We start from the raw sequence: 22,923 nt of genomic DNA, 5'->3' as shown, positions 1-22,923 counted from the left end.
TCCAAAAAGTTCCTCAGAACACACCGATGAGACAAGACGTAATACGTCTCCATAGCAGCAGGCGGCGCTACTCTGTATTGTTGCCCAAAAAATTAAAATCGGCAGCTGATTGGATGAACGCGTCACGTGGGTTTGTTTTCTCCGGAAATTCAAAGCCAGACTGTCATGGCGGCTCGTTCACAATACGATCTCATATTGGACTAAACTCTTTCACCGAAACGTGTTGCTGAAAACATTTTAAGCGAGAAATAGGCCGTGCAGTTGCTGAATCTGTCTTCATTTCAGATCAACAAAGGTCAGTTTAGAAGGTTTTGGTCAGATTTTGAGAGACTCTAGTCACGCTCATCCCCCTCCCCATTTCCGGGTGAGTCCCGACTGCCCTGCCTCCGTCTGAACATGTCAGACGACGGACGGACGACGGCACGGGACACACCGAACAGACTCGAGTCACTGACCTCGCCAGACTGTCAGACGGCCGATTATCTGACCGGTGTGTAGCTGCCTTTAGGCTTATAGGTGGTGATCTGTGTAGCTTATAGGACCTTATATAGAGGTATATTAGAGGCTTAAAGGTAGTGATCTGTGTAGCTTATAGGACCTTATATAGAGGTATATTAGAGGCTTATAGGTGGTGATCTGTGTAGCTTATAGGACCTTATATAGAGGTATATTAGAGGCTTAAAGGTAGTGATCTGTGTAGCTTATAGGACCTTATATAGAGGTATATTAGAGGCTTATAGGTAGTGATCTGTGTAGCTTATAGGACCTTATATAGAGGTATATTAGAGGCTTATAGGTAGTGATCTGTGTAGCTTATAGGACCTTATATAGAGGTATATTAGAGGCTTATAGGTGGTGATCTGTGTAGCTTATAGGACCTTATATAGAGGTATATTAGAGGCTTAAAGGTAGTGATCTGTGTAGCTTATAGGACCTTATATAGAGGTATATTAGAGGCTTATAGGTGGTGATCTGTGTAGCTTATAGAACCTTATATAGAGGTATATGAGAGGCTTATAGGTGGTGATCTGTGTAGCTTATAGAACCTTATATAGAGGTATATGAGAGGCTTATATAGGTAGTGATCTGTGTGATCTGCTTATAGGGACCTTATATAGAGGTATATTAGAGGCTTATAGGTGGTGATCTGTGTAGCTTATAGGACCTTATATAGAGGTATATTAGAGGCTTATAGGTAGTGATCTGTGTAGCATATAGGACCTTATATAGAGGTATATTAGAGGCTTATAGGTGGTGATCTGTGTAGGTAGTGATCTTATAGGACCTTATATAGAGGTATATTAGAGGCTTAAAGGTAGTGATCTGTGTAGATTATATGACCTTATATAGAGGTATATTAGAGGCTTATAGGTGGTGATCTGTGTAGCTTATAGGACCTTATATAGAGGTATATTAGAGGCTTATAGGTAGTGATCTGTGTAGCTTATAGGACCTTATATAGAGGTATATTAGAGGCTTATAGGTTGATCTGTGTAGCTTATAGGACCTTATATAGAGGTATATTAGAGGCTTATAGGTCTGTGTAGCTTATAGGACCTTATATAGAGGTATATTATAGGTAGGTGTAGCTTATACCTTATATAGAGGTATATTAGAGGCTGATCTGTGTAGCTTATAGGACCTTATATAGAGGTATATTAGAGGCTTATAGGTAGTGATCTGTGTAGCTTATAGGACCTTATATAGAGGTATATTAGAGGCTTATAGGTAGTGATCTGTGTAGCTTATAGGACCTTATATATAGTTATAGGTAGTGTGTAGCTTATAGGACCTTATAGGTAGTGATCTGTGTAGCTTATAGGACCTTATATAGAGGCAATTTTAGAGGTTTATAGGTGGTGATCTGAGTCCTTTCCGGACAGTCACAGAGTCGTTAGCTGAAAACTGGCGTTGGAGCTTCTCAGAGTAACGTCGTTTAGCCTCCTTCACTGCCTTGCTAAACTTGTACTTTTACTCTTTAAATCTATGTCTACACTCCTGAATGACTCTTTATGTGTTACTGTGTATTTTTGTAGTACTACTACATTGTACTTTATGCGTGCAGATACTCACTCTCACCACTGGGAGGCGCCAGCAGACGGAGACCCGGAGAAAAGGTTCCCGTCTCTAGAGATGACCATCAGGACCAAGTGGGCTGGAGCCGCGGTCAACTGGAGCGACCACGCCCCTTTCTACTGAAGACCCGCCCCTTTCTACTGAAGACCCGCCTATTTCTACTGAAGACCCGCCTATTTCTACTGAAGACCTGCCTATTTCTACTGATCACATGACAGGGAGAGATCATCCAATCAGCATGCAGCTGACAGACTGAATCTTTGAAGAACTTTACATTAAACTTGTTAATTATTAAAGTCATTAAAGTTCCTGACTACTTTTACTCTTTCACAAAAAAACGTCTCACACAAAGACACACTGATTGCAAAGACTGATGGCAGCAATGTGCAAGTCAGAGTGATATAGGAAGTCCTTCATACCAGCTGCTATACGACTCTATAATGCACAAAAATAACTTTCCCTTATTTATATTTTTGTATTTTAACTTATTGGTATGGATATGTTTGAGCAAATGTGTGGTGTTATGTCTGTCTTGAAGCTGCTGTGACACTGTAATTTCCTGCAAAGGATTAATAAAAGGATCTATCTATCTACACACACACACTGAATGAAGAAAAGAACCCTGTTAATGCAGATACTCTGTCTCACCACTGGGAGGTGCTGTGGTAACTGTGTTATTTATTACTCATTAAAGAGTCTTTATTCTTTCGTTCTGACTACTTTTACTTTTTCAGGACAAAAAATAAACGGGTGATTCAGTTTTAAACAGCTCCATCTTTATTTATTTTTTGAAATATGAGGAATATATGAATATAAGGATAAATCCCTCTCTTGTCAAAGCACAACAGCAAGGGTACACCCACAAGGGATGTGAATCTGTGGCACTATAGATCAATTAGACATGTACTTAATCATGGGTCCCCAAACAGAATCAAATTTCCCCACAGATCCCCTTAAGTTGAATTTAATTTTCTCCAGAGACAAGAAAATCATGAAGTCTTTAAGCCATAAAGAAGCTTTGGGGGGAAATGGTGACTTCCATTCCAACAATATGTGCTAATAAGGATGCAAAGGCAATAGCATCGCTTATTTTCCTCGCAAGCAATCGATGGCCTGGTAATGCTCCAAAATACCAACACAATGTTTAGGGCCCTAGACAGGGGGTTAAAATAGCTGTCCAATAACCCTGAAGACGAGGACAAGCCCAAAACATATGTGTCATGTTAGCTGGTGACATGTGGCACCTATTACATTTTTCAATGACAATAGGATATATTTTGGAAAGTTTGGTGTTAGTGAGATATATACGATGTACAACCTTAAATTGTGTCAGAATGAGTCTGGGGCAAGAAGTGCTATCATTTACTCGGGTTAAAGCGTCTCTCCAGAAATCTTCTTCTATAACTCTGCCGAGTTCACATTCCCAATCTCCTTTGATTTTGGCAAAAGTCGTCTCTGTGAGTTGAGAAAGCAAGGTGCACATTTTTGAGATGAGGCCTTTCTGATTTGTGGAAATGTCCAATATTGAGTCAATTACTGTATTAGGAAGGGCATTGGGGTAGAATGGGTTTTTAAGCTTAGTAAAGATTTTTGCAGAGGTCACTGAAGCGGCAGAACACATTGTCAATATAGAGATCACTCAGTTTAACAAGGCCCGACCTCTGCCACAAGGCCATATCAGTGCCAGTGGGGGGAAAGAGATGGTTGTTGTGGATAGAGTCCAAAAGTAAGTCTAAATTGAGACCAGATTCTTAAAGTTGAAATTATTACTGGGTTATGAGAATATTTGGCTGGTTGGATGGGTATAATAGATGAGAGCACAGCCAAAAGTGAAGTAGCATGACAAGATTTAGCCTCAAACTCACATTAACTCAGTTTTGGCTCTTTGATCCATGGAGTCATTTTGTGTACATTAGCTGCCCAATAGTACATTTTTAGATTAGGAAGACCCAATCCACCTATTGATCTATGTCTTTGTAAATATTCTCTTCTGATCCTGGGAATTCTGTCTTTCCATATGAAAGAGGAGATAAGATTGTTCATTGCACGGAAAAAAAGATTCAGGTAAGAAGAGTGGCAACGTTTGTGATTGGTGTAAAGCCCGCCTCAACGGTTGTGATTTGTGCCTCGATTTGGAAAAATTGGAAATGGGTTTGAATGTGATCTTGGCCAGACGGACTTGCAGAACAAATCTCAAATTTTCTGGAAGTTTGTCAGGGTTTTACCAGGCTAGCGAAATTGCAAATATCTACAATGCTAGGTACCCCAAATAAAACGATTTTTCTGTGATTTAAATTTCATATAAACAGATAAAAAGCCATAGAACAAACATAAAAGTCTGAATTTATACTTCATCAGGTCTGTCGGCAAGACAACAAGCAAACAACTTTTAAAAAGCTTGCTTTCTGAAAGGAGTTTGTAAGTATGTATGTAGTTTAGATGGAGCGATGACATCATTGTGAAACGTTCTCACCTATGGGTGATGATGTCATAGTGACACGTCCTCAGCTGTGGGTTCGAACCCAGGTCGTCCCGGGCCTTTCTGTGTGGAGTTTGTATGTTCTCCCCGTGTGTGCTTGGGTTTCCTCTGGGTGCTCCAGTTTCTTCCCACCATAAAGACATGCATGCTAGGACTACAGTTGGAAATTAGCCAATTGGCTAACACTGGCGCATTTACAGAAATGTTCATTAATGTGCACTGTCCTAATCAAATAAACATACACAATACACACAATGACGTCATGGTGACACATTCTCACCTTTGGGTGATGATGTCATGGCTCGGAGCAGTGCTGACTTCCTGTCCTCCAGAGCACGCCAAGGGGGAGGAATCACACACTCTGGTTGCGTGGCTCGAGGTGGAGGCTCGTCCATCACTCCAACCTGTGGAGATCAAAACAAACTTTATCAACAAGTCGGCTGCTACCATCTGATTTATGTCCTAATCATTTCATGTTTCTTTGAATCTGTGTGTGTGTGTGTGTGTGTGTGTGTGTGTGTGTGTGTGTGTGTGTGTGTGTGTGTGTGTGTTTGAGAGTGTGTGTGTGATTAATAAACTGAAATGATGTGCGTGGTTTCAGGTTGGACAGATTTTAAGGATATGAAGCATTTGAAGATACTCAAAGAAAACAACATCACAAGCAGAAATCCCAACACAGAGTTCAGGGTTAGAGAGATAAGGCTCAATGAGTTTGGTTAATGTGGTGATGTCTCACACACACACACACTATAGAGAAGTAGCTCATGAAAACACACTTCATAACATCTGAACTGTCCCTTTAAGATAAAACTTATCATGTGCCTGAGAAAGCTCCACATATTACATTATGTCATCTGAGACAGACCAGGAAACCAGTTAGTTCCTGAGTTATTGAGTGGTCAGTGAGAAGAGCCGCACCAACAGACGGTAAGATTTACCTTTTATTACAAAGCTGAGATTTTAACTGAGGGAGGATAGTTACAGGAAGGAACTCTGAAGTACTGAAGAAGTGAAATAGTTTAACTGTAATCTGCTGCAGACTGAAAAACAGTTTGAGACCCAAAGTTAAAGTAACTGAGGCAACTTTCTGCAGCAGGGAGGGGGGCACATGGGAGTCTTTTAACTTCTGGGCTTTCTGCCAGGAATCTCTTAGGTTTAGACAACAACACTACTTAGTTTAGTTTAGGAAAAGATAGTGGTTTGGGTTAAAATAAACCCTTCTGGCCGACTGCCCTGGGCAATCTTGTCCTGTGTGCGAGGGACGGAAACACAACTGACTTCCTCTTTTAAAGGAGTGATAGAATTATTATATAGGGTATTTCACACTGTTCCTTAACTGCTATTTTTGATCTATTTTGTGAACATCATGTCATAATTTATTCATGTCACCTTTTGAAAAATGTGTAACCATCTTAAATTGTTGTGCTATGAATTTGAATTATATTCATGAGAATCTGGTAGTCTGAAACTACTCATCTTAATTACCCAAGCTGAATAGTATTTCAATGTATGTTTATTTTTCCCATATCACATGACCTCTGACCATGTGACATGATGAAAACAGATCAGGGTCATGGGTCATTGATATCAAATACACCTGAGGAAGGCCAGCTTGTGGGCCGAGATGTTGTGTGCCTTTGTTGCACTATTGAAGGATTTTTCCGGAGCATTTAGCTGTTGTGCAGATTTCACCTTCTTTGATCTAGTTTGTGTTGAACTACTACAGAGGAGGTTTTATATACTTTGTCAGGTGTGTATACGTCTGTCCCAACCGTGAGGCTGCAGTCAGAAAATTTTACAGCTAGCTGTGTAGTTGAGATCTAAATGAAGGCTGAGTTTGAAGATGGGGGGGGGGTCCAAGCCTGAACAAACATCGACAAGACAGAAACGTGAGATTGATTCTCAGTCTTGCCTCCAAATGTCCAAATGTCATTTTATTGTGAAAATCTGCTCCTGTTGCTGCCTGCCTGCTTCCTGACAGGTGGAGCTGGGACTCATTCCAGGGAACAGCTCACCTTTGTCAGAGATTTCTCTGAAGGTGGAGAGAGAGAGACCCTCTTCTTCATCAACTCTTCTTCATCAACTCTTTGGACTGTTTGAAGAAAATGTAAGTTGCTGTTTGATACTTTAACACCACGTTAGTCTTTGGTCTCGTCAGGGTTAATTTCTGGCTCTGTAATGTTAAATATAATGATTCTGCTTCACTTCTTATTTTCTGAGAAAGTGTGGATGACTCTTGTGTTGAAGATAAATCTACATGTTGGTTATTTACTGGAATCCAACAGCTGATCTTTATTTCCTTTCTCAAGCTGTCAGAAAACAAATGGTCGTCTCCATCAGAGTAAAGTGAGACACAACACAACTCTAATGGTTCTGATAAAGGGTTCAAGGTTCGGCTTTATTGTCCTTATACAACAGAATTGTCCAATGAAATGCAATCGTCATTTACAGCTGGCTTCCTCGGTAGACTTCAGGCTAAAATATTGAAAAGAAAGTCAAAAATTGTCAAAACATATTCCCAAAAGGCTAAAACTCTGAAAAAGCAAGAAAAACATAGAAAAAAGCAACGAAAATGTCTGAAAACTTGACAAAAACCTTAAAAAAGGAATTAAAAATTTTAAAAAAGGAATAAGAACTTCTAAAAAGCTCCTATAAATCCTGCCTAAACATCTAATTGTGATTTTTGTGCCAGCTATTGTGATTTTGTGAGTTTAGTTAAAGTCAAAAGACACTGTCAAAAGGACTGTATATTCTTATTAAAGGATGAGAACATAGATATGAACTGGCAGCATTTGGCAGGATTTCTCTACCATTGTAAGGTTAGAAGGCCGTTTTACGTACCACCTAACTGAATTACTGTGAAGTCAATATGATCATCAAAACTAACTAACTAAAAGTCCTTTCTCAGATTTTTTGATTGTAGTTTTGTCTTCAATCTTTCTGAGTGTTTATCATCTGATCTAGCTTTTCCAAAGTTTAAGACACACACTTATGGGGCTAATTATAGTCCAACATTATGCAAAATTGCATTTTATTTTTTAAATGTAACCTTTTCTTGAAGGATAAACCCTTATCTCCCTGCCACCGAATATTTGCACCTCAGTCTTCCATAGAGCAGGATGAGCAGAGCAGAAATCATTCAGTGAAGAGCTTCAGACTTTATTTTCTGCTTGATAGCTTCTAGTTTCTCCAGCAGCTTCTGGTTCTGGAGATTAAAAAGTGGTCTTCCTCTCGTTCTAACAGGACCCATCAGAAACCAGACCCTGCTGAACCTAAACCCAGCTGTGTCCATGAAGACACCACTACTTTAAAAAAGAAGGCGACCTGTAAGGGACAGACCAATTAAAATGGAGGAGAGGAGAAGGAAGAGGTTAATACAGAACGAAGGGGAGGAACATATTGAAATAAAGAGCCGAAGACTGAGGTGAGTTGTTCTGAAACCTCCAACAAACTAGAAGTAGTGTTGTCTCATTGGGTGTGGGGTCTTCATGTAGAGGGTCTCTGTGGGCTGTGGGTTCCAGCCCACTGTAGCCTGTCATCCAGGTGAACTCTGGGATATCTATGGCGCTGTTTTCACCTGGTATTAAAACCTGATCTGAGTGATAAGATCACAAGTGGACAGCTTTAAGTAGAGATGTAAATCATTAAGATCCGATGACTCAGAGCACATTCTCAGGTGGTCTGACCCTATCTTATATCCCCATCTGTCTGCTGCTCTGTTCCCCGCTTTTACCTGGGAAAGGCAGCCACCGGTATACAATAACCTTTATTATTAGTTTCATAAAAACGTTCCCAAATTCACCAAAATGTATTATTACCAACCTTCCAGCTTTTATGACTCCTTTTGTTATTTCTTAGTCTCTCATTGCCAGATTGGTGGTATGAATTTTTTCATTTACTTAATAACATCAGTAACAAACCAAGGGCTGCAGCTATCGATTATTTTAGTACTCGAGTATTCTACCGACTATTCCATCGATTAATTGAGTAATCGGATAAGAAATACTCAAAGTTTAATTGAATTGAAGAGCAATAGTATACAATAGTTTGGTTTAATTTTTGGAAAAAGCTACATTGTATTGCCTACATTGCTTACAATATCATCTCTTAAAAAATTAAACATAGTGCATTTAAGTGACATATTACAATATTTTTTAAAGAAATACAATAACAACCTCAAACTAAGGCATACAATAAACATATATAAAACCTTACCTTAAGTAGTGCAACTTAACTTTCAGAACTACAAGTTTCAACCTGTATCTGTATATAGGCCTATATCTAACCTTCCCTTTCTATCCAAGATCCTTGAGAAGGTGGTTGCTAATCAGTTATGTGATTTTCTACATAGCAATAGTTTATTTGATGACTTTCAATCAGGATTTAGAAAGAATCATAGCACAGAGACGGCACTGGTGAAAATTACTAACGACCTTCTAACTGCTGCAGACAAAGGACTTGTCTCCATTCTTGTTCTACTAGATCTAAGTGCTGCATTTGACACTATTGACCATACTATCCTGTTACAGTGACTCGAACACTTAGTTGGCATTAAAGGAATCGCACTAAACTGGTTTAAGTCCTATTTCTCTGAGCGATCCCACTTTGTTAACATTAACGATAAACCCTCCAAGCATGCTAAAGTTAGCATGGCATTCCTCAAGGCTCAGTGCTTGGACCAATTCTATTTTCCTTATACATGCTTCCTCTAGGTAATATTATTAGGAAACTTAAAAATTAACTTTCACTGTTACGCAGACGACACCCAATTATATCTGTCAATTAAGCCAGACGAAAGTGGTCAGTTAGCTAAACTTCAAGCGTGTATTAAAGATATAAAATCCTGGATGACCCACAATTTCCTAATGTTAAACTCAAATAAAACTGAAGTTATTGTGATGGGACCAACGCACCTCCGAACTTCATTATCTAAAGATATAGCTACTCTGGATGGTATTGCCCTGGTCTCCAGCACTACTGTCAGAAATTTAGGAGTTATTTTTGATCAGGATATATCCTTCAACGCCCATTTAAAACAAACCTCAAGAATAGCCTTTTTCCATATTCGTAACATTGCCAAAATTAGGAATATCCTGTCTCAAAACGATGCTGAAAAAATAGTCCATGCATTCGTTACTTTTGGACTAGATTACTGCAATTCCTTCTTATCAGGTTGCTCAAATAAGTCCCTTAAGGTCTCTCCAGCTGATTCAGAGTGCTGCAGCACGTGTTCTGACGATAACTAAGAGATGAGATCATATTTCTCCAGTATTGGCTTCTCTGCACTGGCTTAAAATCCTCCACCTGACCTACAAAGCTCTATATGGTCAAGCACCATCATACCTAGAAGAGCTCTTAGTACCTTATTGTCCTAGTAGAGCACTACGCTCCCAGAATGCAGAGCTACTTGTGGTTCCTAAAGTCTCTAAGAGTAGACTGGGGGCCAGAGCCTTCAGCTATCAGGCTCTTTTCCTGTGGAACCAGCTCCCACTTTTTTTCTCCCAACTCACCACATTTAAGAGTAAACTGAAAACCCTCCTCTTTGATAAAGCTTATAATTAGGGAGTGAGGAGTTGCAGCATCCACCTAACCCGGCCCACCTGCTTCTCTTCGTAGTCATCAGTTTTATTTATTATATAATTAATAATATAGTGAGAGTAGAGGGAGGCAGGCCAGTACAGCCCGATCCGGTTGGGGAGAGTTCTAGCCCGACCAGGCACCTCTCTTTAACCTGCCTCTCTTAGTTATGCTATTATAATTCTAGACTGCCGGGGAAGTTCCTTCCTTCCTATGACACACTGAGCTGCTCTCTCATCTCTACTTGTTACTTTTGTATGCATCTGAGGTGTATTGTCATCCTATTTTATCGGCATATTCTATATGACTTGTATTTAAGCTTTGGGTAACAGAGAAACCAAGATGAACCTTACTCTACTTTCAGAAGATACCTCTCTGGAAAACATTTGTAATACTTATCAGTGGGGCCTCGCGATAAGGCCAGTTGGCTTTTAGCCATTGGTCAAAGCATTGTTTCCTCCCCCATCTATGTTACATATGTTATAGAATATATACCGTGTTCGAACAAAGAAAGCCAGAGTGACTTTTGAGAATCTGAGAAGCTGTCCTCTCCGAGCTCTGCAGGGCTTGTCAATTGATGCTGATTTCCTCAATGTGAATAAACCTTTATGGTCAGCAGATTCCTCTCTACACAGCAACGCACCATCGATATTAATTAAACAACACATCCTGTCCCAGAAATGCTTGTTACTAACCTAGCTCTGGGGAGTTTACTCCGGCTGCATCCTGCTGCGTCCTTCTGCGTCCTGCTGCATCCTGCTGCATCCGCAACACCCACCTGTGCTCTGCAGTGCCACGTTATATCCCGCAACGCCCTGCTGTGATGTTCATACGTACAGAGTAGTCAGGATCCGGTATAGGAGACTGCACTACTCAGTATGACACGATGTGCCCTGCTATGACATGAACTTCCACGATAACCTTCGAAGTCACTGTGACTTCTAATGTGACTGTTATCACCACTGTTCATCTGGCCCCCACCGGCCCGTCAGACACCGCCTACCAAGAGTCTGGGTCTGAGTCAGAGTCAACAGTCAGCTGTTTTTCTGAAGGGATAGTCAACAAGTCGGCTCTTTAGATCAAATTGTGGTCGCCACTATGTATTTTCTTGCCTTTTGTTTTTGTTAGTTGTTGTGTTTGGTGTTGTGCTATTATTGTGGTAAGCTAGCGATTTTGACACACTATACAGAGTTTTACTTTTAATCATGTTTGAACTGATTGTAAACTTTGGAACCTTTCTGTTGTTCTCTCCAGCCTGTCTCTTCTCTTAGTCCCTTACGCTCTTTTTTTCATTTTGTCTTCATGGCATGTGTCGCCAGCAGCAGCGTCAGCCCGGTGTGCAACAGTAATAATCCTCTGTGCGAAAACACCGTGAGCCATACAATGTAGGTAACATTGATTAAACAAACCTTTAATCAATGTTACCTACATTGATTATTAAAGATCCTCGAGGCAAAATGATTTACCTCGAGGATTTTTGATAATTGAATTATTTGCGTTACTCGATGAATTGTTTCAGCCCTAAACAAAACATTTGTTAGAAAAGATTTAGTCTATATCCACAACTTTCATTTCCGGGATTGTTCCGTTGCCGCTGGAAATTCCGCCGGATGTACCTCCTCTTCAGCCAGATGTCTGTCCCCTTCCTCTGTCTTTGTGTTGGTGTTCTAAACTCTGGTGGATTTGTGAGGACTATGGTTAACTGCTCCTCAGATCTCTGCAGGGTAAATCCAGACACAGAGCTGTGGAGGAAGGTCTGGCTATAAGAGACTACTGAACATGACACTCAATAAATGTGTTTTTCTATCAGGACCCATCACAGAGCAGACCCTGCTGAACCTGAACCTGAACCTGAACCTGAACCTGAACTTGATCCTGAGCCTGAACCCAGCTGTGTGTCCTTTAAGAGCAACCGGTCAAAGGCCGATATTATGAATTTTAAACATGTTTCTGACAAAAAGTAAGTCGTTATTAGCATTCAGCTGTTAACAAATTATTTATATAGCCTGTTGCATTATTATATTTGGTATAAGTATCAGTTCTTATCCGTAGTATGATGGAAGGAAATAATTAAAAACTGACACACATTACTAATATTTGAAATAAAAACAGTTGTTGTCTATGTTAAAAGATTTTTTCAATATGCACATTTATCTGTTTTTGTTTCAGGATCCAGCAGCAGGGACCAGAGTCTCCTGAGCCTGGACCCAGCTGTTTGTCCTTTAAGACCGACCAGTCAAAGCATGCTTTAATTTATTTTAAACAAAGACATCCATCTGACAGAAAGTAAGTTATCAGTATCATATAATGAGATTCATAGACATAGTATTTTAGAAGTATTTCACATAAGCATCATCTCTGTCAGACTAGATTGTATTAAGTTGCTGTGAGCTGTAAAATTACCTCTTCTTTTTATTTGGTATTTAGGCCTTTATTAGTGACAGCCTAGACATGAAAGGGGAGGGGGGGGATGACATGCAGGAAAGTGTCACAGGTCATAATCAAACCCACAACCTCTGCGTCGAGCACTGAGCCTCTACATATGGATGGCTCTACCACTAGGCCACCCAGGCACCCATATATTCACCATTTCTAAACACACAGCAGAACATGACGTCATCTGGGAGCTGACCGGGCAAAGTGAGCAGTCTTCCTCACTCAGACCAGTCTGCTGCTTCAGGAGTCCTTTAGGCCAACCAAATTTGTAGCCCTTGTTTACTTCTTAGTTCTTTCTGTTGATTCAATTGATTGAACGTTGTAATCAACACTTTAAGTCACAGGAACTTTACCTTGTGTTTGTATCTGTATGGACAGACATTATGTGAGCTAATTCTTCCTGATTCCTCCACAGAGTGGACCAGGAGAGCTCAGAGGTTCCCAGTGGTCAGTCTGCCCAGCAGCATCAAACACACTTGGACTCCATATTTATGGTCTCTACATGTATAACTACTACTTTCACATCTATTCTGTTCACAATCATATCCATGCTGCACTTTTCAGACCAGTTGATTGTCAGGCTGTCCAACATAGATATGTTTGCTTCCATGATTTCAGTTTAATTTGTCATTCATATAATCCGTCTGTTCTAGTGGCTGGAGGAGAACATCATCACTTATGTGAAGAATGAGCTGAAGAAGATCCAGAAGGTTCTGAGTCCAGATTACCCAGAATGCTCAGAGAGTCAGAGGGAGGGTGAGGATGAAGAGCAGAGGAGCAGCAGAGAGGCATTTCTGAAGATCACACTGCACTTTCTGAAGAGAATGAAGCAGGACGAGCTGGCTGACCGTCTGCAGAGCAGTAAGAGGATTTCTCTAAAGATTTAACTTGCTGGATTAATTTGACATTTACTATGGCAGCGTGGTGGCCCGATGGTTAGCACTGTGGCAAGAAGGTTCCTGGTTTAAATCCCGAGCCATTCTGTGTGGAGTTTGTATGTTCTGCTCGTGTTTGCGTTGGTGCTCCGGTTTCCCCCAACATAAAAAAAAACATGTACTAGGTTCTCCAGTCAATGCCTTTTTAGCAAGGCACTGGCAAAGATCTGGAGTTGGAGTTGTAAATGGCTTGAGGGATTTGTTAAATGCATGTATGTGTATGTGACAATAAAGTACCTTTACCTTTTAATGTATCCCGAGAAGGGTCAAAGTATGTTCCTGTTTTCTTTATAAAATTACTAAATTAGTTTTTTTTTTTTCTGTTTTCATTCAGGAAGTCCAGCTGGAGTTTGTAAGCATAAACTCAAATCTAACCTAAACAAGAAGTTCCAGTGTGTGTTTGAGGGGATTGCTATAGCAGGAAACCCAACCCTTCTGAATCAGATGTTCACAGAGATCTACATCACAAAGGGAGGGACTGCAGAGGTCAATGCTGAACATGAGGTCAGACAGATTGAAACAGCATCCAGGAAACCAGACAGACCAGAAACAACAATCAGACAAGAAGACATCTTTAAAACCCCATCTGGAAGAGATGAACCAATCAGAACAGTGATGACAACGGGAGTGGCTGGCATCGGGAAAACAGTCTTAACACAGAAGTTCACTCTGGACTGGGCTGAAGATAAAGCCAACCAGGACATCCAGTTCATATTTCCATTCACCTTCAGAGAGCTGAATGTGCTGAAAGAGGAAAAGTTCAGCTTGGTGGAACTTGTTCATCACTTCTTTAGTGAAACCAAAGAAGAAGGAATCTGCAGGTTTGAAGAGTTCCCGGTTGTGTTCATCTTTGACGGTCTGGATGAGTGTCGACTTCCTCTGGACTTCCACAACACAAAAATCCTGACTGATGTTACGAAGTCCACCTCAGTGGTTGAGCTGCTGGCAAACCTCATCAGGGGGAATCTGCTTCCCTCTGCTCGCCTCTGGATAACCACACGACCTGCAGCAGCCAATCAGATCCCTCCTGGGTGTGTTGACATGGTGACAGAGATCAGAGGGTTCACTGACCCACAGAAGGAGGAGTACTTCAGGAAGAAATTCAGAGATGAGGAGCAGGCCAACAGAATCATCTCCCACATCAAGAGATCACGAAGCCTCCACATCATGTGCCACATCCCAGTCTTCTGCTGGATCACTGCTACAGTTCTGGAGGACATGTTGAAGACCAGAGTGGGACGAGAACTGCCCAAGACCCTGTCTGAGATGTACATCCACTTCCTGGTGGTTCAGTCCAAAGTGAAGAACATCAAGTATGATAGAGGAGCTGAGACAGATCCACACTGGAATAAAAAGAGCAGGAAGATCATCCAGTCTCTGGGAAAACTGGCCTTTGAGCAGCTGCGGAAAGGTAACCTGATCTTCTATGAATCAGACCTGACAGAGTGTGGCATTGATATCAGAGCAGCCTCAGTGTGCTCAGGAATATTCACACAGATCTTTAAAGAGGAGAGAGGACTGTACCGGGACAAGGTTTTCAGCTTCGTTCATCTGAGTGTTCAGGAGTTTCTGGCTGCTCTTCATGTCCATCTGACATTCACCAACTCTGGAGTCAACCTGCTGTCAGAAGAACCAACAACATCAACGCAGTTCTACCAGGGACATACAATCCATAAACCTGCAGAGGCACACCTCTACCAGGGACAAACAATCTACCCTCAAGCAGCAGAGACACGCCTCTACCAGGGACAAACCATCTACCCTCAAGCAGCAGAGACACGCCTCTACCAGGGACAAACAAGGTACCACCAACCAGTAGAGACAAACCTCTACCAGGGTCAAACAATGTACCCTCTATCTGCAGAGACACACTTCTACCAGAGTGCTGTGGACAAGGCCTTACAGACTCCAAATGGACACCTGGACTTGTTCCTTCGCTTCCTCCTGGGTCTTTCTGTGCAGACCAATCAGAATCTCTTACGAGGCCTGCTGACACAGACAAGAAGTAGCTCAGTGACCAATCAGGAAACAGTGGAGTACATCAAGAAGAAGATCAATGAGAATCTGTCTGCAGAGAGAAGCATCAATCTGTTCCACTGTCTGAATGAACTAAATGATTGTTCTCTAGTGGAGCAGATCCAGCGGTCCCTGAGTTCAGGAAGTCTCTCCACAGATAAACTGTCTCCTGCTCAGTGGTCAGCTCTGGTCTTCATCTTACTGTCATCAGAGAAAGATCTGGACGTGTTTGACCTGAAGAAATACGGTGCTTCAGAGGAGGCTCTTCTGAGGCTGCTACCAGTGGTCAAAGCCTCCAACAAAGCTCTGTAAGTGGGATTTATTCATCATAAAATACTCCTTATATCTTTCAACAGGAGTTAAATATAATAACTTGTTTCCTTCCAATAAAATATTTTTTTCCGTAGATATTTTTGTTATAATTGGATTAAGTTAGCTAAGCAGTTTGGTGTTTATATGTGCGGTAGTTATTACGTTTTGGAAAATTCCACAATCTCTACTGTTACAAAGAAAATGTAAGCTTAAGATGACTGACTGACTAACGTTTGACATGGAGGGACTAAAAATCCTCTCTATTGCTTTTCTTTATTTGTAGAGCGAATTGCCCCACAATATGAATACAATTTGATTATAAGTTTTATTTAGTTGGTAACCGTTGTTATATAATCACTTTATTACACAAGAGAGTTTGATTTAACATCATATTATCACTTCAGCCAGCGCCTTGGTCTTGGCCGCATCACTGTCCTGCCAATATTGACCTATAATCACACCCTCTCGTTTAATATTCCTTAATTCAGTCACGATTAATGATCATGTTTCCAACTTGTTTAGAATAGAGCAGCATATATTTAAACATGCTGAGAGGGGATTTCATATACTGTATTACCAAAAGTCCAAACTCAACATATAAACACAATCATTATTTATCTTCTTATATGATATTTCTCTAAACGTTATGCTTTATTAAAGTGCCTATTTCTATATTTCAACAAGTTAAAATAGTTCTATGACTTCCAGAAAACATGTTTTGGAGTTGTTTGCTGGAAATAGCTTGTTGGAAAAGATTCTTACCTACCTCTATTAGACTCATTCATTCCCTTCAGAGTGTGCTGTTTCTGCTGCTCATTATATATTTATGAGCTGCTGCTTATTTGCCCCCACCCCACACATTAACTGTTACCATGGTAACGGGGAGAGTTTAGACCAACTGTCGATACCTGATCTGTGCTGCCAGCACGTTCCATCATGTGCATGATGTTCGCGTATGCACAGATGATAATCCTGTTTTACGAGGATTAACAAAACTGCACGATCTGTTCCACGCTTCCGGTCGTAGTTGTAGCGTTCTGCCGTTTGCCTCCACCAGGAAGCTAACGTTAGTTTAGATAACAGCTAATTCGGCTAACCATTAGCTGAGACAGCATGTAATAACTTTAAAAGACCCTCAAAATAAAACCTGAAAATAACCGCTGTTACTTCAGGTCTACTTTACTTGTGCTAATTTAAAATACAATCAATCAATACTTGCCTTTTATTATTACTGTAAAGTCTTAATTTAGCTGTATCCTGCTTTTTCCATTGTTTAGTTTGAGTTAATGTTATTTTAGACTGTCAGCTTGAACAGTTTAATATATACACCCCAAAAACTTAAAGACACAGACAAACCAGTTAATTTAATGCATTTATTTTTTGAATCTCTAATATAGCAAATAATCTATTCAACATCTCTCTTTCCTTGTGATTTGGGAACACGAAACATACGTATGTTCTGATGGTAGGAGGTGGTGGGTGTGAATAGTTAAATGTTTCGGCCATTACGTTGGCGGCCCTGCCAATTTTGACCAGCTCACCCGGAGACGGAAGGCAGGATACATTCAGAGACCGTATCTAACTCAAAACAGCGTGGATGATTTTTTTTCCCCAAGTTTGTATGCCTGTGGAAGCACCAGAGACACAAAATAACACCCCAAATCTAATACCAGAAAACATAATTTTTTCATAATATGGGCACTTTAAATTTAAACTACCCTTAAATCCATCAATAAATACTCCTATCTTTCAACAGGAGTTAAATATAAACGTGTTTCCTTCCTGTTGCCTCTCCAGACTGAGTGGCTGTAACCTGTCAGAGAGAAGCTGTGAAGCTCTGTCCTCAGTTCTCAGTTCCCAGTCCTCTAGTCTGAGAGAGCTGGACCTGAGTAACAACCACCTGCAGGATTCAGGAGGGAAGCTGATCTCTGATGGACTGAAGAGTCCACATTGCACACTGGAGACTCTCAGGTCAGGATTCATTAACCCATTCAACTGATATCCATTTAAACTCTGATTAAGTTTAGTTGATAAACAGCTGATGTGTTGCTTTGTTTCTGCTGCTACAATAAACTTCGGAGTTGTTATTAATTATATAATTATTAATTTCTAGACTCAATTACTTTCCATGAGGATTTTTCATAGTTTGTTTTTGTTGTTAAATAATTAAATACCACAGATGATTTTAAAAGTGTATTCTAAATCTGGACCAAAATGTATCTGGACAACAATCAAACATAAAACAAACACATGGCTCTACATGTTGACAGAGGGTTCCTGTGTGTTATTCTGTGTGTTTTCAGTCTGTCAGGCTGTCTGATATCAAAGGAAGGCTGTTCTTCTCTGGTCTCAGCTCTGAGCTCCAACCCCTCCCATCTGAGAGAGCTGGACCTGAGCTACAATCATGCAGGAGACTCAGGAGTGAAGCTACTGTCAGAGGGACTGGAGGATCCTCTCTGCAGACTGGACACTCTCAGGTACAAACACTGATGAACATAAAGGAGATATTTGTGTAGGAAGTTTTAAAGGAGAACATTTACAGGAACTAGAATGATAACCCCCTGTTGTTAACCCTATCTGGTAAATTGTATTAATATTCTTAGGAAATACGTTGAAACGTTGAAGTTGTAGAGGGGGGTGTATCCCTACACATACACCCCCTGTTCACGTCTTCAACGTTAACAGATAGCCTTTGAAATATAACAATGAAATGGACTAGTCCGTAGTCCGTAATACACCCCCTACTTTCACAAATGAAATTGACTAGTCTGTAATACACCCTCTACTTTCACAATGAAATGGACTAGTCCGTACTGGTGCATGGCGCAAAAGATAAACACAAAGTGACAGGAGGACTGGAACGTACACAAAAAGTCTAAATGCAAAAATGAAACAAAGTTACCCAAGTGGCTCAAATAAAAGAAAAAAGCGAAAAGACAGCAATTAAGTATGTGCAAACGCTGCCAAAAGAACAGAAAAAGGAGGAGAGGAAGAGAGACAAAGGAGAGAGAGTATTAACAGGCATGAGGAGGAAAAGAAACCGAGGGATGAGGAAGAGAGAAGGAAGGGACAGAGACACAAAAGAGAGAAGGTAATCATTTAACAATACAACATTTCATGTTATTGTATCTTATTCCCAATGATTGGCTGCATTGAAGCATTCTTTAGAAATGTCAGCCCATATTGATAGGATAGCATCTTGCAGTTGATGGAGATTTGTGGGATGCACATCAAGGGCACAATGCTCCCGTTCCACCACATCCCAAAGATGTTCTATTGGGTTGAGATCTGGTGACTGTGGGGGCCATTTTAGTACAGTGAAATCATTGTCATGTTCAAGAAACCAATTTGAAATGATCCAAGCTTTGTGACATGGTACATTATCCTGCTGGAAGCAGCCATCAGAGGATGGTACATGGTGGTCATAAAGAGATGGACATCGTCAGAAACAATGCTCAGGTAGGCTGTGGCATTTAAACGATGCTCAATTGGTACTAAGGGGCCTAAAGTGTGCCAAGAAAACATTCCCCACACCATTACACCACCACCATCAGCAGCCTGCCCAGTGGTAACAAGGCATGACTGATCCATGTTCTCATTCTGTTTACGCCAAATTCTGACTCTACCATCTGAATGTCTCAACAGAAACCGAGACTCATCAGACCAGGCAACATTTGTACAGTTTTAACTGTCCAATTTAGTTAGTTTTTGCAAATTGTAGCCTCATTTTCCCATTTTTTTGTGGAGAGGAGTGGTACCCGGTGGGAGAGTGTGTGGATGAAGCATTAATATACTCTTTCAGCAGACTAGTTAGCTAGAGGTTTAAGTTCAGTTGCCGATGCTACATGGCTCATGTGATCAATCAGAGACGTACACCGTTGTGTGGACCAATTATTCATTAAAATTCCTCTTATGCTGGGAGAGTACCGACTCTAAGTTCAAAAAGTCCCTCAAAATGCTCTTTCCACAATATACAGTACAGGCCAAAATTTTGGACACACCTTCTCATTCAATGAGTTTTCTTTATTTTCATGACTATTTACATTGTAGATTCTCACTGAAGGCATCAAAACTATGAATGAACACATGTGGAATTATGTACTTAACAAAAAAGTTTGAAATAACTGAAAACATGTCTTATATTTTAGATTCCTAAGTAGCCACCTTTTGCTTTTTTGATAGCGCTGCAAACCCTTGGTGTTCCCTCAATGAGCTTCATGAAGTAGTCACTTGAAATGGTTTTCACTTCACAGGTGTGCCATGTCAGGGTTAATTAGTGGAATCTTTTCCCTTATTAATGGGGTGGGGACCATCAGTTGTGTTGTACAGAAGTCAGGTTTTTACACAGCCGACAGCCCTATTGGACAACTGCTAGAATTCATATTATGGCAAGAACCAATCAGCAAAGTAAAGAGAAATGAGTGGCCATCATTACTTAAACAAATGAAGGTGAGTCAGTCCGGAAAATTGCGAAAACTTTGAATGTGTCCCCAAGTGGTCAAGTAGCTGCTAGGAAACCACTGCTAAGGAGAGGCAACAAGCAGAAGAGATTTGTTTGGGCCAAGATACACAAGGAATGGACATTAGACCAGTGGAAATCTCTGCTTTGGTCTGATGAGTCCAAATTTGAGATCTTTGGTTCCAACCGCCGTGTCTTTGTGCGACGCATAAAAGTTGAATGGATGGATTCTACATGCCTGGTTCCCACCGTGAAGCATGGAGGAGGAGGTGTGATGGTGTGGGGGTGCTTTGCTGGTGACACTGTTGGGGATTTATTCAAATTAGAAGGCATACTGAACCAGCATGGCTACCACAGCATCCTGCAGCGACATGCCATCCCATCCGGTTTGCGTTTAGTTGGACCATCATTTATTTTTCAAAAGGACAATGACCCCTAACACACCTCCAGGCTGTGTAAGGGCTATTGACAATCCTGGGGCATTGAATTTTAGTGACTTTTTGTATGGGGAAAAGCTTCTCCTCATTCACAAATTTCTATAAGATAAGAATAAGAATCTATAAGGATAATGATCTCAGCATCACTGGTTTAATGTTGCTCTCCAGATGTTTTAGGCTTGTTGGTAGTGACCTCTCTATGTGGGTCGGGGGTGGGCATTACTGCAGGTTGTTGTGATGGTCTGGTGTTAGTCAGGGTGGAGGTGGATGGCTGTGGTTCAGGTTGAGCGGGGCTGTTGATGCTGATGAAGGGTTGTGGTTGGTGTTGGCTGGCTCCCAGACTGTGGAGCTGCTCCTTGAGGATGGTTTGCTCTCTCAGGTGCAGCTCCTCTCTTATAGCAGTGAGCTCTCTGCCCATGGCCTGTCTGTCCTGCTGTATCTCCTCTCTTACAGCAGTGGGATCTCTGCCCATAGCCTGTCTGTCCTGCTGCAGCTCCTGTCATTTGGCGTTTTTCCACTGCTAGTACCAGCTCTACTCGGCTCGACTTGGTGCAACTCGACTCGGCCGCGGTTCCCCCGTCCTCCTTTTTTCATTGTAGATTTAGTACCACCTCATGCGTGAGGCGAGCGTGGCTGGTCATCATAGCGCGCCAAAGGAAACTGCTGTGACATAACGTGATACACAGAACTTGGAAGGTGTGTTGTTGTTGCCACAGCCAGAAGACACATTTTGTTTCAAATGAGGTTGGAGGCAGCAAGAAAACACAGCTGGCTAAACTATTTAAAAATGGCAATGGAAAAACGCCATTACAGCAGTAATCTTCTTTTGTCTCTGTTTCTCAGTCTCTGCCCGAGCTTTGATGGAGCTGAAACTGGCCTCATTGCCTTGAAACATGATGGTCCCATTGTGGTAGACAGTGACCGTGAGAGGTGGGCTGTCTTCTCTACATCTTCAATGACTATCTGTATCCCATTGCATTTTTCTCTCTTCTTGTGATGGTCATAGTGGGCACAGATAGCTTTATGCCACGCATCAGTACTGTCCGTGTACAGTAGTAGGTTACTAATTCCTCCTGTGTGGCATATATCTGCAGTCAAGGCCTCTGGGTTTTCTGAGTTGTTTGTGTTTGTAAGCTTTCTTGGCCTGTGTACTTTTAATTTCTTTTTGGTAGCCAATCACAAGGAGGCAGGGCTCTCCCTCGGGAGATCCCAACATTGTTTCAGGTCCTAACTGTCGCTGTGCTGCTCCCTCTGCTGCTACTTAGCACGCTGTGTTAAGTTAGGACAGGCTAGCCTTGGTTTCTTGAGGTAGAAATTACAAATTAAACTACTGTGGGTATGAAGGAAGCTTACGTTACTACTCTACTACAGCTTCTCTTGAGTGGGAAGGAGACGGTGCTAGTCTTTGGTGTTTTTTTCCTTTGTTTTGGAGCCTTTTGATCCTTAGCTTAGCCTAGCATATCCTTCTTGCTCCTCTTCTCTGTCCTTAGCTGTTGTTAGCAGAGTTAGCTGTTGTGTTAGCAGAGTTAGCTGTTGTGTTAGCAGAGTTAGCTGTTGTGTTAGCAGAGTTAGCTGTTGTGTTAGCAGAGTTAGCTGTCGTGTTAGCAGAGTTAGCTGTTAGGTTAGCCAAGTTAGGTGTTGTGTTAGCAGAGTTAGCTGTTAGATTAGCCAAGTGTGAGCCTTTTGGTCCTTAGCTTAGCGTAGCATATCCTTCTTGCTCCTCTTCTCTGTCCTTAGCTGTTGTGTTAGCTGATTTAGCTGTCATGTTAGCAGATTTAGCTGTCGTGTTAGCAGATTTAGCTGTCGTGTTAGCAGATTTAGCTGTCGTGTTAGCAGAGTTAGCTCATCTTTGTCTTCTCTTGTCTTGACTTCCTTGGTGATTTTCTTTCCAAAAGTGTTCTTCTCGCAGTTTTCCTCTTTTTTTTTTAATTTTTATCTCAGTTTAAAACTATTTGTCATTTCTGTCCTTCAATAAAACATCTCTCTCTTTCTTTTTTTCTCTCTCTCTCTCCCCCCTCTCTGAGTGATAGACATAGCTACTCTGGATGGTATTGTCCTGGCCTCCAGCACTACTGTCAGAAATCTAGGAGTTATTTTTGATCAGGATATATCCTTCAACGCCCACTTAAAACAAACCTTAAGAATAGCCTTTTTTCACCTTCGTAACATTGCCAAAATTAGGAATATCCTGTCTCA

The 22,923-nt window shown here is 41.2% G+C and overlaps 2 protein-coding genes across 2 annotated transcripts in view; both read left to right on the top strand.

The window, feature by feature from the left end:
• Nucleotides 1–2,199, top strand: part of mindy4b (MINDY family member 4B) — a 20,093-nt gene extending 17,894 nt beyond the window's left edge. The window contains exon 11 of the mRNA XM_028574159.1: nucleotides 2,066–2,199. Coding sequence (XP_028429960.1) covers nucleotides 2,066–2,199 — 134 coding nt within the window. The remainder of the gene's footprint in view (nucleotides 1–2,065) is intronic.
• A 3,239-nt stretch (nucleotides 2,200–5,438) lies between these two features.
• LOC114553062 (NACHT, LRR and PYD domains-containing protein 3-like) overlaps nucleotides 5,439–22,923 on the top strand; it is a 256,918-nt gene continuing 239,433 nt past the window's right edge. Inside the window, exons 1-10 of the mRNA XM_028574157.1 lie at nucleotides 5,439–5,482; nucleotides 6,537–6,662; nucleotides 7,799–7,979; nucleotides 11,943–12,092; nucleotides 12,302–12,418; nucleotides 12,984–13,062; nucleotides 13,222–13,429; nucleotides 13,838–15,827; nucleotides 17,629–17,802; nucleotides 18,135–18,308. Coding sequence (XP_028429958.1) covers nucleotides 7,903–7,979; nucleotides 11,943–12,092; nucleotides 12,302–12,418; nucleotides 12,984–13,062; nucleotides 13,222–13,429; nucleotides 13,838–15,827; nucleotides 17,629–17,802; nucleotides 18,135–18,308 — 2,969 coding nt within the window. The 5' untranslated portion in view covers nucleotides 5,439–5,482; nucleotides 6,537–6,662; nucleotides 7,799–7,902. The remainder of the gene's footprint in view (nucleotides 5,483–6,536; nucleotides 6,663–7,798; nucleotides 7,980–11,942; nucleotides 12,093–12,301; nucleotides 12,419–12,983; nucleotides 13,063–13,221; nucleotides 13,430–13,837; nucleotides 15,828–17,628; nucleotides 17,803–18,134; nucleotides 18,309–22,923) is intronic.

Source organism: Perca flavescens, chromosome 3 (genome assembly GCF_004354835.1).
Source record: "Perca flavescens isolate YP-PL-M2 chromosome 3, PFLA_1.0, whole genome shotgun sequence".
NCBI lineage: Eukaryota > Metazoa > Chordata > Actinopteri > Perciformes > Percidae > Perca > Perca flavescens.
Note: the sequence above shows the minus strand (reverse complement) of the source record. Positions and strands in the feature narration are given on the sequence as shown.